Here is a 20,263-nt window from a genome sequence, read left to right on the forward strand (position 1 = left end):
AGAAATATTTATTTATTTGATTTTGAAACAAGGAATAAGGCCTTCAGTTCATGAATTTAACGTGATAAAAAATACAAAATTAAAATATCTATAAAATAATTTAGCGGTAAGTAATAATAATAATAACAAATGTGAAACATAAGCGTCAGCTATAATAATATATAATAATTAAACAATAAATAATAATATTTTGCTTAATTACTGAGTTCCTAAAGCATCTGCATGTAATCTTAACAATATTAAAATTACGTAAATAATATTTATAGTATTACGTCGAAGTCAAGTGGCTTGTTTGGGCCAGTTACGAAACATAATAGGCCGTGAGCCTGGTCACCAAAATACAGTCGTACGCATCACTACCTATCGACCAATCATTATGTATTGTCATTTGTCAAATTTGTGTATAATTTATTTGATGATAATATTAACAAAAATCAGACGAATGTAATTTACTATATTTAACTGTGTTTCATGAATATTAGAAAAGTCGTAAAAAATCAGTTACAATAAATATGATTCCAAGGACACATAGTGAGCTATGAAGAGGAATCGATTAATAAATAATAATGCGATTGATGATATAATGAATAAAAAAAATAACTATAATATTGCCTCAGATATAAAGATTGAACATTTTATACATTTTTAATTACAAAATAATTTAAACATTTTAACGAATTTGGTCAACATTTTAATCTCAAATACTTATAAAAATAATTGTGACTATGTTTATGTATCTTAAATCTTTTAAAACATAAATTACAAGAAACCTTGTATCAAATTTTCACATATTGACAAATTATAAAAAAAAAAACTTAATAAAAAATGTGTATAAATAACTTTATTGTTAAATTAAAAAACATTATTTTTTCGCAAAATGAAGTGTGTAAAATAGTTCCAATTTTAATAGCTTAGACTACATTGTACATTATACACAAATAGTTTTAAAAGTTGGCTATGCAAGATTAAAGAAAAACAAAACTGATTTTTGGATTATGATCTTTGGATATTATGTTTTTGTGCAATATGTAGGTTAATGATGACTAAACTTTAGATTTTAAAGTCTAAATTATAATATACTTATAATAAATTTTTATCGTTTACATTAATAAATTATGCTATGATCAATTAGGTTCATAACCAGATTTTTTCAAACTTTAGGATGGTTAAACTTAGTATGTTTAATGTTTATACTTGGGCATCAATAGATGTTTTCAAATCATTACTCCGTAAATATAAAGTACACTAGGTTACTTAGTTAGATTTAAGAAAAAGTTTTTAAATTTACGACGTTTAGGAACGTATTTCATAAATATCGTAATAAACGTATTTGATTCAATAAAATATTCACTTCTGATTTTCGGATCGGCAATTTCTGCAGCATAATTGGGTACGATAACGCACACAATCCCAGCGCCAAAACCTTGCAGGATTCGACCTATGTACAGTACCATTAAAATACCCATTGAATACACTATTATGACGGATCCACACAAAGTAAAAAGCATTCCGATCACAAGTACTGCTTTAAGACCAACCAATGATGCTACAATTGCCGCAGGTCCAGCGCTAGTAATTGCTCCGAGAAAAAGAAGATCTTTCAACCTTAACGTTTGATACATTTCTATGCTTGTTGTACACCATGTCCATTCCAAACACATACCGATCGTTAAAGAACACGAAGCTACTAAATAACAAAATATATAATATATATTATTAAACTAATAACATTTATACTAAGTAATGTTAAACATGTTAATGTTTAAGAATATCTAACTAATTTTTACCTCACAGGTATTTATACAAGGTGATTTTTTAAGCATACTCACGCCATTATGCTTAAATTATGCTTAATATATTAAAATTATGATTTTTACACAGTTTCGAGTTGTTAAAAAAACGTTTATATTAAAAAACTATATTTTTTTGAATGACAACATAGTTTTAATGCACGGAGTGAAGTGGTATGGGGTTACCCCGCAAAATGTTTGTCCACTACTCCATTTGTCTAAACTTTAAATACGTATAACTCATAAATTACTCGCCCTAAATTCGATTTTTATATATCAAAATACTCAGAAAAATATTCTGATTTGGAATATTAAATTAAAACTCTGTTGTCATTCAAAAAAGTAAAAAACTTAAAAAAATATTTAAAAATATAAGTTTTTAATAATAACGTTGTTTTTAACAACTTGCAATTGTGTAAAAATCATAATTTGAATATACGCATAATCTAAGCATACAAATGGGGTAAGCATGCTTAAAAAATCACCTTGTATAAATATAACAATTTTTTATTTAATTACTAGAACTTTAATGTTGTATGGATGTAAATAAAATATGAAACAGTTGTATGTTATTAAGAATTCATAAGTGATTTATTTGATGCCAATACTAAAGGTTAAAATATAAAGAATAATATTTATAAGTTTGAAAAATGACAAAATAATCTTTAATTTAACTCCAAAAATTCAATCGAAACATAAATACATCTTGTATTATATCGATTGCATTGCTCTATAAACTTAAAATTGGTATTGGTATTCTGTAACTACCTAACTAAGATGCTTAAGCAAATTATATCTTGTATTTTAATACTTTAGACACTAGGCACGTATATAATAAAATACAGTTAAAACTCTTTATAACGAAAAACTCTATATAACGTTAATATTATGTTATAATGGTTGGTTTGCTTTATTATTATTAAACCCTCTCTATTACGAAAACTTTTTATAACGAAAGAAATCTTTTGGTCCCTTCAAATTCGTTATAAAGAGTTTCAGGGGCGTAGCCAAGGGGGGGTTATCAGGTTACAACCCCCCCCCCCATGAGTTTTAGAAAACCCCTAAAAACATTCTTGTAAGAAAATGTCTGCCACATGGAGTAATGCTAAGCTTTTAGGGATTTATATAAATATAGGTAAGTTTACCAACAAATTTTGGCAACCCCCCCCCCATGAGAAAATCCTGGCTACGCCCCTGGAGAGTTTTCACTGCAATACAGAGGGGTCATAATGAATATGTTTTTAAATTATTTAAGATGATGAGTCATCTCCCACAAAACACTCACCATGTTTAAAACTTCGTGTCTCTGTCTATATATCTATATGTATTAAAAAAATCAATAACTTTATCTCACCAATCAATGTATAAATAAACTGTCTTGTTCTGCTCTCTAGTAACACGATAAAGGGTTTTCTTGATAAACATCTTGACATAACTGTGTTGTAACCGTACTTTTAATATATTTATTATATAAATTATAATCAAATAACATTTTTTACAAATCATTTTAATAAATAATAATTATTTAAACACACATGTAAACAATCTATTGATATTAGAATTAAAACATAGATTATCATTAACCAGATATATATTTTCTTTATACAATATACGTATATGATTGTAAATAAAACAAATACATTTATTTTTATATTTAAAAAAAAGTATAATATTATTTTTTTTATTTTGAGGTACATATATAGTACGTGCATTAGGTAATAAATAAAACTAAATAATTGATATATTGCGTAGTAGTGTTACGATTTCGATAAAGCATTTTTACTAGCCAACTCGTTAAAGACTATAATTTCTGATTCAACGTAAGTATGTACAATATAGTATTATTAAATAGATAGTACTGAAACTTATTTTCTTAGGACACCATCTAGGATTAGACAAAATACTCGAAACTATACACCAACTCACTATGAACAGCTTTAGAAAATTCAGAACTTGTGTCTCCAATTCATTCATAAGTTTATATAATATACAAACAATATTACAAAGTTATAGTTATATTTCGTATTAAAATTATAAATTTTATTGTTTTGATAAATTTTACAATTTTTTTCACAACCATGTTCAAGCTAAGTATCAATTATTACACATACATCATTAAATCTAAATTTAAATCCACCCTCATTACCAACTTCGACGGTTCAATACACTGAATAGTGAATATAAATCTTAACCAACCTCTATAAGTACCTAACCTACTAAACTGTTTCTATATTTGAAAGAGATATATTTAATTAAAATGTTTTATTTTTTAAATTATTATTAATATTATTATTATTAGTTTTGTACTTGCTCTTCCTCGATTGGGACTTTTATTCACATTCCTTATTTATCCAAAATCTGTATTATAAGCACTAACTAGAAATTTACTATTGGTATCTTCTTGTCATCACTAACAGTTTTATATGCCGCATAAGAATTTAGAAGACATAAATCTACTATATGCAAGAACATTTTTTTTATATCATTTCATTGTTTTTCGCACACATCAAACATAGTGTAGAAGCATATCACATTTCTTAATATTTCCCATGCATGCATTGTAATTTACAACACATTTAAGTTTTTTTATAAGATAACCACTTGCTTTATTTGTTTTATTTGTGCTGGGTAAACTAGAATCATATAATGATGATGAAATATAGACTTCTCTTCTAACCAACCATTTCAGTACCATTATTTTTTGTGTGTGGTTACTCTGAAAGTCTGAACTTCACCTAGTTCTGATTTTTTCTAAATCAGGCAGTCTATTTTTTTTTTTTGACAGTTCAAGATAGGTTTTTTATTTTATTTATATAGATGTTGACATAGAATAGACAAGATATACCAATTATCTGTGTACAAGTTCTATTCTTTTTTAGATAACATGGTGCAATTAATGTCATAACTACTGCTCCAAAAACGAGTATGCCTATGTTCTTATCAAATTGCAATAGACAAATTTCAGTACCATTATAAATTAAAATATCTAAAATATAATCAGTTTCAACATAACAAAGTGACACAATACGCAACGGTCACCAGTACAAAGTATATGTACCACTGCGGCCGGTCGACCGGTCTACACTGTCACAACTGCTACCACGGGTAAAGTGCGACCCCATCGACCCTTCCACCAACATCGCAAAGGCACAAGATGGGACGGAAAGATAAGTCGCGCCGGACGCGAAATTTTAAATCGTGTCACGGCAGCTCCTGGACATGCCGACTGCCTAACCTGCTGCCATTCAACCATAGAATTATAATGGTTAGACCGTGAATTAGTGAAATATATTAAAGCCAACATACGTTAAGAGAGATAGACTCTGGAGTTACGTTTTCAGGGATACTATAAGCAATTTTATAATATTCCTTGAACAATCAATAAAACCTGTATTAAGAAAGTTTGCTTAATGATAGCACATCAAGGGAATGGTATTCTACTATTAATGGTTTACCTGGATTCTCTTCAGTCAAGTAAAGCTATTGCTATGAAAGTTGAAGAAATGAGAAAATATGGAAAGCAATTATTTAGTTGTATGATAATTGATGAAATTAGTGTTAAACAACATACAAATTAGACAGATACCTGACATCAAGGGTATGTAGATTATGGTCTTGGTGATACGATAAGTCAAACTGATAATCTTCCATTTGCCAGAATGTCTTAGTCATAATTATGGTTGGCATGAACATTGAACATTTATTGGAAAATCCCATGATGGTGCTGCAAATAATCTTGCAATGTCAAATGTCTTGGGAGCAAAGTTACAGTACCCAGATCTGAAGTCATTCTTTAAACTACCATCATATAAAAAAACCATACATATCATTTTAGATCCTTGTCATATGGTAAAAATTAGGAGATTGAGATACTTTGATAGCTGATATTGATACTGTTTTTGTTATATCATAGTTGAAATTTTATTAAATTTAGTAACTATTGTTATGTAGAGATGTGAGTGTTCAAACGCGGCTGACTTCCCGCCGAATTGTCTACTTGACAACTTCGCCAAAGGCTTTACAAGTCTCAGGCGATAGGTGCGGAATGTCCGCGACAGTCATCTCCCCTCTACGTAAGCTCGGCCGTCCGAGGTCCACTGCAACTTTTGCACGGTCATCGCCTTTTTGTCTTTCGCCAACGGCCGAACCTGGCGTGTCCGAGTGCCGGTCCGTTCGTTCCGCTTAGTTTTTTCTTGTTCTTTTGACCACGTGGTCAACCGACTTGAGTTGGAGTCCGTTAAAATTTATTTACCGTTTACCTAGTGTGCGCAATTTTGTCGTAAGCTCTGAGACAGTCGGGGCTTGACGTGTGCGTCACACTTCGTCGCTTATATTATAATTCCGTGCGACATTATAATTATATTATTATACATATACCTCCGTGGCTACGTCTCATTTTTGTCGTAAGCTCTGAGACAGTCGGGGCTTGACGTGTGCGTCACACTTCGTCGCTTATATTATAATTCCGTGCGACATTATAATTATATTATTATACATATACCTCCGTGGCTACGTCTCATACTTCAAAAGGCTGTCGCCTTACCAGCCCGGATTTGTGGTCTTGCCGATTAGCAGCACAGGTGATCGTTTATTTCATTATTGTGTTATTATATTTATATTGTATGATTTGTATGTAAACAAAAATCTTTTTATTTATTACTAATTATTATTATTGTTAGGAATAATACGGGCCCGCATAGTTACTATTATTATTTGTATTATTATTATTAATGTTTTATACACGTTGCTTCTGTGATAAATATTATATTATATCTGGCGCCCAGCGTCCCTTTGTTCTGTTATAACATATTGTTCTGATATTTAATATCATAGGTGATCCTCCTCCCGCTCACAACATTACGCGAGTCGTTACCGCTAACCGCGATAGTTAAAGTAGGAGCGGTACGGCGCACATTTTTGGTAGCAGAGCGTGGTTTCTGGCCTGGGTTTGGGTCCGGTTAGCGTTTTGTGTGTGCCTGGGCATCAGCTTAATATTATTATAGGACAAATTGTATTATATACCTAATTAGTGTGGTTAGTGCGTGATCCCGAGCGTTATCGTAGGCGGTAGGCCGCTACAGTGCAATTGCCCCGATATCACGCCTTATCGGTATTGCCCTTATACATGCGCGTTATATTATTATACTAGCTGCGGGTGTGCCTCGCTCTGAGTGTGCCTCGCTGTGAGTGTGCCTCGCTCTGAGTGAAACTCGCTTTGAGTGAAACTCGCTGTAAGTGAATACCCTAGGACGGATGGAAGAGCTTGAAAGTGGAAAGTTTTCAAAAAAGGAAGACCTATCGCTGATTGGTAGTACTGCGAGTCTTCTATCGGGATGAATGATGATAAGGCGGTTGTTGTCGGGAATTGATAAGACGTTCGTGGCGTCGATAATAATATTGTTTATTAAATTATTATTATTTATTATATATATATGCCTCGATTCCCGGCTTGTGGAAGCCGCCTCCGGCGACTTCGAGGGGGTCGAGTGAAAATCGTTCCAAGGGAAATTCGGTTGGAAATGGTAGACGGGTGTCTAGAAATCGGTCACATATATAGTTCAACTCGAGGCTTGCCCGGTTCTTTTTTGAATGTATAAAAATATATAAGTACGAAAAATGGTAATAGAGTGTCTAGCTATCAGTCCTCAGTCGATGCAAATCGATACCTGTGCTGGGCAATCCGCCTACGGCGGATTGTTATACCTCCTGACGTCGAAAGTCTGATGTTGTATAGTAGGGGACAAAATTTATGTCGAACGTCATATCTTTTGGGAAAATTGATTTATACACAACTAAATAAGTTTGAAAAATGGTAACTAAGTGTCTAGCTATCAGTCGTTAACCGGTGTAATACCGTGTCTTGTCGCATGCCCGGTTCTTTTTTGAATATATATAAAGAATAAATAAGTACGAAAAATGGTAATAGAGTGTCTAGCTATCAGTCCTCATTCGATGCAAATCGATATCTGTGCTGGCAATCCGCCTACGGCGGATTGTTATACCTCCTGACGTCGAAAGTCTGATGTCGTATAGTAGGGGAAAAAGTTTAAGTCGAACGAAGTGTTATAACGTCCCATCTACGTCCTATTTACTGCGTCGAATGGCAGACTATGTGGGCGCAAATTATGAAATCTGAATTTTTTATTTGCTAAAAATTGAATATACTTTAAGTGTTACCAAACCCCTCAGGTAGGCAATCCGACCGCGTCGGATCGCGGACGATGTGAGCATTATGAGTTATTATAAGTGAAATAATCCACAATACATTTATCACATCAGGTTGTAATTAAATATTAGTGTGCATACCCGATCTATATGACTTTAATAAATATTCCATACGTACACACTACACATATTGTGTTTACATATAATATAATATATATACTATAAATAATATAATATAACATACTCGGTGGTAGTCGATAAGTACTATTACAAAAAACACGTATATTTAACACTCGTAATATTCAAAAAAAAAAAAAAATAGTACATAAATGTTGAAATACTGCTTTTTATTAGTCGAGTAATAAAAAAAATATACCGACGTCGCCGGCAAAATCATATAAAAATAAAAAAACATTGGAAAAAAAAATGCAAAAAATGACTCGCAGTGTTAATCAAAGCGCCGCCGGGAACGTCGCCGGGGCGGGATTCGATCTCGGTACACCTGCTTAATGTCTATCCTATCCTAACGCCTAATCCTATCGACTACAGTTTGAGTTGGAAACCGATGTCAAATCCCGAGCACTTAAACCGTTTCCGAACCGTCACCGAATTCGCGTCGTAATCGTTTAATTCGTATTTCATTACACACACACACACACACACAGACATTCTCGTTGATTTTCTTTAAAATATATTTGTAAATATCTGAAATATCCGTTCGATGTGTATTTTATTCATTATTTATATTTATTATATTATTATATATACGTATTAAACGACTTTTTTCTCACGCCCAATCGCTAATATATCGCCAATATAAAATATCGTAAATCACGCGAACACGGGAAAACTCGGAAAACGCTATAAAATCCGTATAAAAGTGAAATATATAATAATAATAATAATAGTAATAGTATAGTTGTCCAACACATTTTTGATAACCGACCGGACGCGATAACGGCGACCGGAGCGCATTCTTTTTTCCGTTTTAGGAACTGCGGCGAGTACAGCAAGCGCACTCAAGTGTTTTTCGGGCGAAACGTCACGCGTTTTATAATATAAGACTAGCTGCGGGTGTGCCTCGGTGTGAGTGTGCCTCGCTGTGAGTGTGCCTCGGTGTGAGTGTGCCTCGCTGTGAGTGAAACTCGCTTTGAGTGAAACTCGCTGTAAGTGAATACCCTAGGACGGATGGAAGAGCTTGAAAGTGGAAAGTTTTCAAAAAAGGAAGACCTGTCGCTGATTGGTAGTACTGCGAGTCTTCTATCGGGATGAATGATGATAAGGCGGTTGTTGTCGGGAATTGATAAGACGTTCGTGGCGTCGATAATAATATTGTTTATTAAATTATTATTATATATATATGCCTCGATTCCCGGCTTGTGGAAGCCGCCTCCGGCGCCTTCGAGGGGGTCGAGTGAAAATCGGTCCTAGGGAAATTCGGTTGGAAATGGTAGTCGGGTGTCTAGAAATCGGTCACATATATAGTTCAACTCGAGGCTTGCCCGGTTCTTTTTTGAAAGTATAAAAAATAAATAAGTACGAAAAATGGTAATAGAGTGTCTAGCTATCAGTCCTCACTCGATGCAAATCGATATCTGTGCTGGGCAATCCGCCTACGGCGGATTGTTATACCTCCTGACGTCGAAAGTCTGATGTTGTATAGTAGGGGACAAAATTTATGTCGAACGTCATATCTTTTGGGAAAATTGATTTATACACAACTAAATAAGTTTGAAAAATGGTAACTAAGTGTCTAGCTATCAGTCGTTAACCGGTGTAATACCGTGTCTTGTCGCATGCCCGGTTCTTTTTTGAATATATATAAAGAATAAATAAGTACGAAAAATGGTAATAGAGTGTCTAGCTATCAGTCCTCATTCGATGCAAATCGATATCTGTGCTGGGCAATCCGCCTACGGCGGATTGTTATACCTCCTGACGTCGAAAGTCTGATGTCGTATAGTAGGGGACAAAATTTATGTCGAACGTCATATCTTTTGGGAAAATTGATTTATACACAACTAAATAAGTTTGAAAAATGGTAACTAAGTGTCTAGCTATCAGTCGTTAACCGGTGTAATACCGTGTCTTGTCGCATGCCCGGTTCTTTTTTGAATATATATAAAAATTAAATAAGTACGAAAAATGGTAATCGAGTGTCTAGCTATCAGTCCTCATTCGATGCAAATCGATATCTGTGCTGGGCAATCCGCCTACGGCGGATTGTTATACCTCCTGACGTCGAAAGTCTGATGTCGTTTAGTAGGGGATAAAGTTTAAGTCGAACGAAGTGTTATAACGTCCTATCTACGTCCTATTTACTGCGTCGAATCGCAGACTATGTGGGCGCAAATTATGAAATCTTAATTTTTTATTTGCTAAAAATTGAATATACTTTAAGTGTTACCAAACCCCTCAGGTAGGCAATCAGACTGCGTCGGATCGCGGACGATGTGAGTATTGTGAGTTATTATAAGTGAAATAATCCACAATACATTTATCACATCAGGTTGTAATTAAATATTAGTGTGCATACCCGATCTATATGACTGTAATAAATATTCCATACGTACACATATTGTGTTTACATATTATATAATATATACTATAAATAATATAATATAACATACTCGGTGGTAGTCGATAAGTACTATTACAAAAAACATAACAACAAAGCTGATACCAAAACACGTATATTTAACACTCGCAATATTAAAAAAAAAAAAAAATAGTACATAAATGTTGAAATACTGCTTTTTATTAGTCGAGTAATAAAAAAAATATACCGACGTCGCCGGCAAAATCATATAAAAATAAAAAAACATTGGAAAAAAAATGCAAAAAATGACTCGCAGTGTTAGTCAAAGCGCCGCCGGGAACGTCGCCGGGGCGGGATTTGATCTCGGTACACCTGCCTAATTCCTATCCTATCCTAACGCCTAATCCTATCGACTACAGTTTGAGTTGAAAATCGACGTCAAATCTCGAGCACTTAAACCGTTTCCGAACCGTCACCGAATTCGCGTCGTGATCGTTGAATTCGTATTTCATTACACACACACACACACACACACACACAGACATTCTCGTTGATTTTCTTTAAAATATATTTGTAAATATCTGAAATATCCGTTCGATGTGTATTTTATTCATTATTTATATTTATTATATTATTATATATACGTATTAAACGACTTTTTTCTCACGCCCAATCGCTAATATATCGCCAATATAAAATATCGTAAATCACGCGAACACGGGAAAACTCGGAAAACGCTATAAAATCCGTATAAAAGTGAAATATATAATAATAATAATAATAGTAATAGTATAGTTGTCCAACACATTTTTGATAACCGACCGGACGCGATAACGGCGACCGGAGCGCATTCTTTTTTCCGTTTTAGGAACTGCGGCGAGTACAGCAAGCGCACTCAAGTGTTTTTCGGGCGAAACGTCACGCGTTTTATAATATAAGATTTAAAGTAGTCTTTTATTATTAATTTCGTTTATCATGGTGAACGAGGAACAGCAGCGGGTACACCGGTTGATGCGATCGAAATTATTCGCCGATGCAAAGCGAAAGACTGCGATATCAGCTATCCGTACAATACATACATTATCTTTACGGGCGTTAGAGGAGCCTGAGATTGTTTCTGAGTTTTTAATAGCAGCCACTGATTTAGAAGGCCATTGGGCTCAATTTAAATTAGAGGACGAGTCTTTCTTAGAACATCTTATTAATCTCGATAAAGCGGAGGATTATTCGGTGGACTTGCCTGCCGAAGTTCGAGCTCTAATTAATGCGTCGCGCTCGGTTGTAGAAAAGTTGACCCCGAAAGGCGTTGATACGATTGATTTATCGTACCTTAAAGGTCAGGTTGCACCGAATAACCAATCGGTTCCGACAAAACAATTTTCGCGACTTCCGGATATTCCGTTGCCCGAATTTGACGGGGATTATCGTTATTGGCCTACTTTCTATGATGCGTTTGAGTCTTTGGTTAATAGTCGACCCAATATATGTGATATCGATAAATTATATTATTTAAAAGGATGTCTAAAGGGCCGTGCGGCGGACGCGGTGAGAGATATACCATTGTCGGCAGAAAATTACGCATTGGTACGTTCTACGCTTTTGGAGCGATTTTATCGTCCACGTCTCGTGGCTACGTCTTTGGTCGACAAGTTGTTAGGTGCTTCGCCCGTTAGACAGGAGTCTCTTTCCGAACTTAATAGTTTCATGTGTTCATTCAGTGAAAGTATGTCTCTCCTCAATGCGTTAAAAATTCCAGACTTACGCTCCTTCATTTTATTTTCGATTGCCTTTCGGTGTTTGCCGGTATCGACGCGTAAATTGTTCGAAACGAGTACGAGATCTGACTATCCAACAATCGATGAGCTCATGAAATTTTTGCGAAACCGCGTAGCCGTGTTGGAGGTCGTAGGCGAACGTCGTGACCAAGTCGCTTTCGGCGCGCATACAAAATCGACGTCACAGCAGGGTCACCTCCAAAAGGAGACAAATCGATCAGGGAAGACGCGGTTTTCATCCCTCCCCACTACGTTAGTTGCGACTAAGCCGTCTAATTCGACGAGTAATAGGTGTCCGTGTTGCTCTGGTGCGCATGGTTTAGGGGTGTGCGCTAGATTTAAAAAGTGGACGGTTGAAGAACGTTCTCGTTGGACACGGGAGCATAAATTATGCTTTAATTGCTTTAGCGCGGATCATTGGGCTCCTAAGTGCACCGCCAGGTCGCGATGTCAAGACTGTTCGCGTAGGCATCATTATTTATTGCATGACGTACCTGTTGGAGAACGACGCGATGAACCGGAAACCCCGCAACCCGTATCCGCACCCGCGTCATGTTGTACAGCGGTACAACGGCCGTCACCGCCACAAGCGCTATCTGTGATGTTAGGCACCGCTCTTGTCCACGTTCGCGATCGGTCCGGCTCTTGGCAGACCATGCGCGCGCTTATCGATTGCGCGTCGCAAATTAGTGCTATCACGGCCGCCTGCGCGGACCGGTTAGGTCTCAAACGATCGCGTTGGACAGCTCCGATTAGCGGGTTGTCGGGAGTCGCGGTAATGAACGTGCAAGGCCGTGTTGAATGTACTGTACATCCGCGATTCGCCTCCGAGCCCGCCTTATCAATACACGCCTGGGTATTGCCTACAATAACCAGTGCGTTACCTACAAAAACGCTATCAGCCGACATAAAGGATAAATATTCTAACCTCGCGCTTGCGGACCCGTCGTTCCATGTGTCGTCTCCTATCGATTTGTTGTTAGGCAGCGACGTTTATGCGTCAATCATGGACGGTCGTAAAATTTCGGTTGACAGCGCGCTACCGTCCGCTTTTAGTTCTGTTTTCGGCTGGATTTTAATTGGTCAAGTGTCCGTTCCCGAAGCCGGCGCGTTACATTCCTTGCCAGTCTCATTGACCGTGTCTATTGAGGGCCTCATGGAGAAATTTTGGCACGTGGAAGAGCCGGACGTAGCTCCCGCCACCTTTACTGAAAACGGGCGGTGTGAACAAGTGTTTATCAATGAAACGGTGCGTTTGCCGACAGGTCGATTTTCCGTCCCACTACCGTTTCGTGTGCCAGTTTCGGACGAATTGTTTGTTGCGTCCCGCGATATTGCGGTACGGCGTTTCGAATCGCTCGAACGCAAATTGTCCGCAGACCCATTATTAAAATCGTTGTATAATCAATTTATGTCGGAATATATCTCGTTGAAACATATGTCAGTTGCCACGTCCCCGGGTTGCTACTTCATTCCGCATCATGCTGTGTACCGCCCGGAGGTCGACATTAATAAAATTCGAGTGGTTTTCGACGCGTCCGCGAAACGTAGCCGCGGGCCGTCATTAAACGACTGTTTGTTTTCCGGGCCTAAGCTGCAGCAAGACATTGTTGATATTTTGACGCGCTTCCGCGTACATAAATATGTTTTTACGACCGACATATGTAAAATGTATCGGCAAGTACTGATTTTGCCAAAATATCGTAAATTTCAACATATTCTGTGGCGAGCGTCGCCGCACGATAAATTGCTCGAATATGAATTAAACACGGTCACGTACGGCGTAAATTGCGCACCATATCTCGCGTTACGGGTGTTACAATCGATTGCTACCGACGATTGCACTGATTTCGATTGTGTGCGTAATGCGTTGACGCGCCAAACTTACGTTGACGACATATGTGACGGGGCCGATACTATTGTTGAGGTATTGAAACTCCAATCCGACTTGACAAGTGTGTTAAGCAATTGTGGTATGGAGCTTAAAAAATGGTCATCAAACACTAAGTCGGTCTTAGATGCTGTGCCGGCCGCGGATCGTGTACAGGCACCTACGCCGTTCGAAACGGTTGACGGTCAGGGTACCAAGGTGTTAGGTCTAGAGTGGCACCCCGACGGTGATTATTTGTGTTGTGCGTTAAGCCTCGAGAAATCGCCGGTATACACTAAACGCGGAATTTTGTCATTAGTAGCCCAAATTTTCGATCCGCTTGGTGTGTTCGGGCCCGTGGTGTTTCGAGCCAAATCCATCATGCAACGTACTTGGCTTATGGGTTTATCGTGGGATGAACCACTCCCTGCGGGCATCCAAGATGAATGGAGCGCATTCGTCTCTGATTTACCGTCATTACTATCGATTCGTGTCCCTCGGTATTTTAATTCGCGCCGGAACGCTCCGTGTTACTTACTAGGATTCTGCGACGCATCACAACAGGGCTATGCGGCTGTGGTGTACTTGCGGGTGGCCGACGGACCCATAGGGGACTCCGTATTTTTGGTAGGTACGAAAACTAAATTAGCGTCAACAAAATCAACAACTATTCCGCGTCTCGAATTAAATGCCGCGTTATTGTTAGCCCGGTGGCTAAATCGCATCCGCAATATTTTAACATCGCAACTTAATATTGTCGATATTAGGGCTTGGTCGGACTCAATGATTGTGCTCTCATGGCTAAAGGTCCCGCATGAGTCGATTAAAGTGTATGTATCTAATAGAGTGCATCAAGTCCGCACGTTATTACCAGATTGCCAGTGGCAATACATCGAATCGGTCAATAACCCCGCCGATTGCGCGTCCCGCGGTGTAATGCCATCCGTGTTATCGCAACTTGATTTGTATTGGCGGGGCCCACAGGTAGTGTACGACGACCCAGCAACATGGGACAAGTCTTGTTCGTTGCTCCCACTTTGTGACCTACCTGAAATACGACCTGTAGTAGTTTGTGCCAACCTCACTGTCGACGAACCTAGTGAATGGTTTATACGATTTTCAAATTACGATCATATGTTGCGCGTAGTCGCGTTTATGCGTCGTTTTATCGCACTTTGTCGACGAAGGATTGCTCGTAGCGACGGTCCCATATATTTGCGCAAATGTGACCTGGACGGTGCCGCGCAAATGTTGATTGCTCAATCACAACGTGTACACTTTGCCACATTAATCCGTGAGTTATCCGGCGGTACGCGAATATCGTCCAAACCGTTGGCGCGCTTGTCGCCGTTCATTGACCCCGACGGTGTGATACGCGTCGGCGGTCGATTACGTCATTCGTTAATCGCGTATGATTGCAAACACCCAGTATTAATGGCTAAAACCTCGCATTTCTCCTTGTTGCTGTGCCGACGATGGCATGTGTTGACGTGTCATGCTGGCCCGCGAGTGTTAACAGCGTTGATATCGCGCCAATTTTGGGTTGTATCACTCCGGTCTGTTTTACATAAAGTACTAACAAATTGTACTATTTGCGTCCGGTTAGACGCGCGACCAGTACAGCCGCTAATGGCAGACTTACCTCGTGATCGGGTGCGCCCGCATCGCCCTTTCGAATGCGTAGGCGTAGACTACGCGGGGCCGTTACAAATGCGTGAATTGCGATTACGCAAGTCACGGATTTTTAAAATTTACATAGCCGTCTTTGTGTGTTTTTCTACTAAAGCGGTTCACTTAGAAGTCGTATCCGATTTGTCAACTGACGCGTTTTTAGCGGCATTTGATCGGTTTGTCGCCCGTCGCGGCTTACCTAGCGATATATATTCGGATTGCGGCACTAATTTTGTAGGGGCTGACAAGCAATTGCGTTCACTTATTAACAGTGCCGAGGGCCAAGCAGCTATCGGTAACGCCCGTGCCACCTGTGACTGGCATTTTAACCCACCTAGCGCCCCTCACTTCGGTGGCTTATGGGAGGCGGCAGTCCGTTCCACCAAGCGGCTCCTAGTGCGGGTCATCGGCAATCATATTTTCACTTATGAGGAGTTCTCGACAATCTTGGTGCGCGTTGAAGCTGTACTCAATTCGCGTCCCCTTACACCCGCTTCTACCGACCCCCATGATCTTGATTGCTTGACGCCGGGTCATTTTTTAATCGGACAACCGTTGTTAGCGGTCCCACCCAGATCAGATCCTGTGTCGACCCGTGATATGTCCAACCGATGGAAATTGCTAGACCAATGCCATCAAACCTTTTGGCGTCGCTGGTCGTCGGAATACCTAACCACCCTCCAGGAACGGTCCAAGTGGACTGCTGATGCCCCGAACCTTAGTGTAAATGACATGGTAATAGTGATAGACAATCAGAGTCCCCCGTTGTCTTGGCGACTAGGCCGGGTAATAAAATTGTTACCGGGAAGCGACGGTCGGGTCCGCGTTGCTCGTGTTTTGACTCAAGCTGGAGAAATTGTTCGGCCCGTGGTTAAATTAGTATTGCTACCCACCAAATGAACCTTGTTCAACGGGGCCTGGTGTTACTGGTCCCTTAATGCGCGCTCGCTATCAATGGTGTGTGCTTTTAGCGGATCGGTTGATGGAACGGGGGGAGTCCGTTCATTGTGTATTTATTTTGTATTTTAGTATTTATACATTTGATTATTTATTATTTATTATTTATAAATTATTACGAACCATACGTTCTTCACTGTATACATTATTTTTATTATGTTATTTTGTAAGTTAATGTACCTTTTTATAAAATATTATTAAAAAAAAAAAAATGTAATATTCTTCGTGCCTGCTCGACAGCAAAATAATCCGGACCTTCATCTTTGTCGCTGGAATTCAACCTTCCAGTTGGACCCACGTTGTGTGAGGCACCGCTCACAGGGGGGAGGATGTTCAAACGCGGCTGACTTCCCGCCGAATTGTCTACTTGACAACTTCGCCAAAGGCTTTACAAGTCTCAGGCGATCGGTGCGGAATGTCCGCGACAGTCATCTCCCCTCTACGTAAGCTCGGCCGTCCGAGGTCCACTGCAACTTTTGCACGGTCATCGCCTTTTTGTCTTTCGCCAACGGCCGAACCTGGCGTGTCCGAGTGCCGGTCCGTTCGTTCCGCTTAGTTTTTTCTTGTTCTTTTGACCACGTGGTCAACCGACTTGAGTTGGAGTCCGTTAAAATTTATTTACCGTTTACCTAGTGTGCGCAATTTTGTCGTAAGCTCTGAGACAGTCGGGGCTTGACGTGTGCGTCACACTTCGTCGCTTATATTATAATTCCGTGCGACATTATAATTATATTATTATACATATACCTCCGTGGCTACGTCTCATACTTCAAAAGGCTGTCGCCTTACCAGCCCGGATTTGTGGTCTTGCCGATTAGCAGCACAGGTGATCGTTTATTTCATTATTGTGTTATTATATTTATATTGTATGATTTGTATGTAAACAAAAATCTTTTTATTTATTACTAATTATTATTATTGTTAGGAATAATACGGGCCCGCATAGTTACTATTATTATTTGTATTATTATTATTAATGTTTTATACACGTTGCTTCTGTGATAAATATTATATTATATCTGGCGCCCAGCGTCCCTTTGTTCTGTTATAACATATTGTTCTGATATTTAATATCATAGGTGATCCTCCTCCCGCTCACAACATTACGCGAGTCGTTACCGCTAACCGCGATAGTTAAAGTAGGAGCGGTACGGCGCACAGTGAGTTTGTATTATACATATAGTAGTATAAAATTGTATTATACTAGGTATTAATATGTTTTTTTGTCTTTTTAAATCTTTTTATTGAGTTCTTCCTTATTTTTAACCTTACCCGTTAGGGTTCTGTGGTAGGTTAGAAGGAGCAGATGTAGCTGCGTGAACTAGTCTAAATTAACATATTCGCTGGCTGCGGGCGTCAGGATGTTTTATCAAAAATGATCCTTAGCAACTAAATTCATATATAAAAGTAGCTTTACTTAATTTCTAGGGTTGTCAATGTAATAGTGCGATTCTATCAGTTGTTCGATTTCTTCGAAGCCTGAGTCATCTTTTTGTGCAATATTGAATGGGCGTTCAGTCCAGTAAGGACCAAAACTGCCTTGATCGACAAGGTTGATATGTGACCATGAATTCATTCCTCAGTAGTGGCATCTTGTGTTGATGGAAGTGTACTGTCCCATTAGTTGGCAGGGTTGAGGGATTGATATCTCATAAGAACGGTGGTCGTACGGGTATAAGTCCGGGAATGCTTCCTTAAGTTGGAAGACTATATTAGCAGCAGCGTTGTTGCTGGTTAGTGTAGTCGCTTTAGAGCCGATCAGTCCTGTTGGGGGACCGAATGGTGTACAATGTCCTAGGTTTCCTGATTCTTTAAAGAATGAGCAGTAGGTTGACATGATAGGTATGACTCTTTCAAGCCATGAAATGTTCGACAGCATAGTGTATTCTGCGAGGGTTGAGACGTCGTTGTCAACGTCGTAAATCGGTATTTCGAGATTGGATCCATACATGTTGAGTATCTAGCTCTCGAGTGGTTTTGGGTCTGGCGTTCAAACCTGGTTGGAGTAAACAATTTCTTTGTTGTTGAGTCCATTCTCCTGGTAAGAAATGATGGCCATTGATGGTGCGTTCTTCGTCTTCGTCAAAGGTGGTAGATTCTGTGTAGTCTGGAATTTCGTCTTCAGCGTCGATGGTTGTATTCATAAAACCTGCTATAAGTGGTAGATTCGGCATGCAGAGCATGTGATCATGAGCTGGTTCGATGTGGTCGGGTTGAGGTCCGGGGTTCTCAGGGATGAGTGGGCATACGAGTGCGAAAGTATCGACGTCCGGCTTGGAAGCACAAAGGCTTTTCAGCATGGGCATAAGTGGCCCTGGAATGGGTAGCTTTTCTGGTGGTATGTCAGCCAAAACTTGTGTAGTAAGTTGTCTTACTTTTAGGTATTAATATGTAATTTATAACACATTGTGTAGGCGCCCAACACAATGGGCTCTTGAAGGACCACTCGGAAAATGCCCGAGAACAATAAGTGCCAAAAAAACGGCCAATCCTAAAACAACAACGCCGACTAATTGGCAGATAGGCAACCAAACATATTTACTCCTTATAAATTGCGAGTAGGTAATTTATGCGCACGACGATGACACGGAGGAACGGGAAGATATATATATATATATATGTAAGGGAAGTAGGATGATGCAAGTTATTTAAATGGGGCCGAGGGGCCCTGTGGTCGATCCGGTCTGGTGCAATAACCACAGGGGGAACTATCAATATTGGGACAACTTAAAACTACTTATAACTAAGGCAGGTGCTGGTGGGCTGGTGGCTGGTGGGCTGATGACTGGTACGACTAGACTACCGGGGCGGCCTCTCACACAACCTACAATGGGTGCTGGCGGACTTACGCGGAAGAACTCTCTCGGTGGTGATGCGGAGTTGAGCACAGCGACACACAGCAATCGGTAGACGCTGGCTATGTTGATCGTAGGTATGAGGTAATATATAAAAAAAAGTGACTTACGAGAGACTGTTGTGTAGTATAAAATAATATTTATCGTCCTTTCACAATATAGGGACTTAGTATAATAATGTGTGAGTAATAAGGCTCACTGCCTTATAATAATATAAACGATTGCGCTCAATGCAATTTAAAAACAGTATAAAAAACAAACCGCTGCAATAGCGGGAACAAAGATGTTCGAAAAAACGACAACAGTAGTGAATAATAATAATAATAAGGGCGTTGGCCGCAAAACAATAATAATAATTTTCAAGTGATATGAAAAAACAGCGAAAAATGATAATAAACATATGTGGCAAATATCGACCAATAATTGTTCGACAGAAAATAATATATATATACAAAGAGAATAAATAACAATATTATAAGTGGTATTAAACTGTTTTATTCATACCGTAAAAAAAAATGAATACGTTATTTTTAGTTATTACTGTAATTAAGGTATACAATTATTATTATTTAATCATCAGGGGAAACAACAATTCATAATAAATTAAAATTGTGTGCAGCTATGACAAAGATATCGATGGA

General features: G+C 38.5%; 1 protein-coding gene across 1 annotated transcript; it reads left to right on the plus strand.

Annotated features, from left to right (window-relative positions):
* The first annotated feature begins 11,469 nt into the window (after positions 1-11,469).
* On the plus strand, positions 11,470-16,710 carry LOC132925117 (uncharacterized). The gene has a single exon (XM_060989539.1). The coding sequence runs from the start codon at positions 11,470-11,472 to the stop codon at positions 16,708-16,710; it is 5,241 nt and encodes a 1,746-aa protein (XP_060845522.1).
* The last annotated feature ends 3,553 nt before the right edge of the window (positions 16,711-20,263 follow it).

The sequence above is a fragment of the Rhopalosiphum padi genome, chromosome 3 (assembly GCF_020882245.1).
Source record: "Rhopalosiphum padi isolate XX-2018 chromosome 3, ASM2088224v1, whole genome shotgun sequence".
NCBI lineage: Eukaryota > Metazoa > Arthropoda > Insecta > Hemiptera > Aphididae > Rhopalosiphum > Rhopalosiphum padi.

Coding starts and splice junctions, on each gene's coding strand:
- LOC132925117 (XM_060989539.1), top strand. CDS start 11,470: ATGGTGAACGAGGAACAGCAGCGGGTACACCGGTTGATGCGATCGAAA.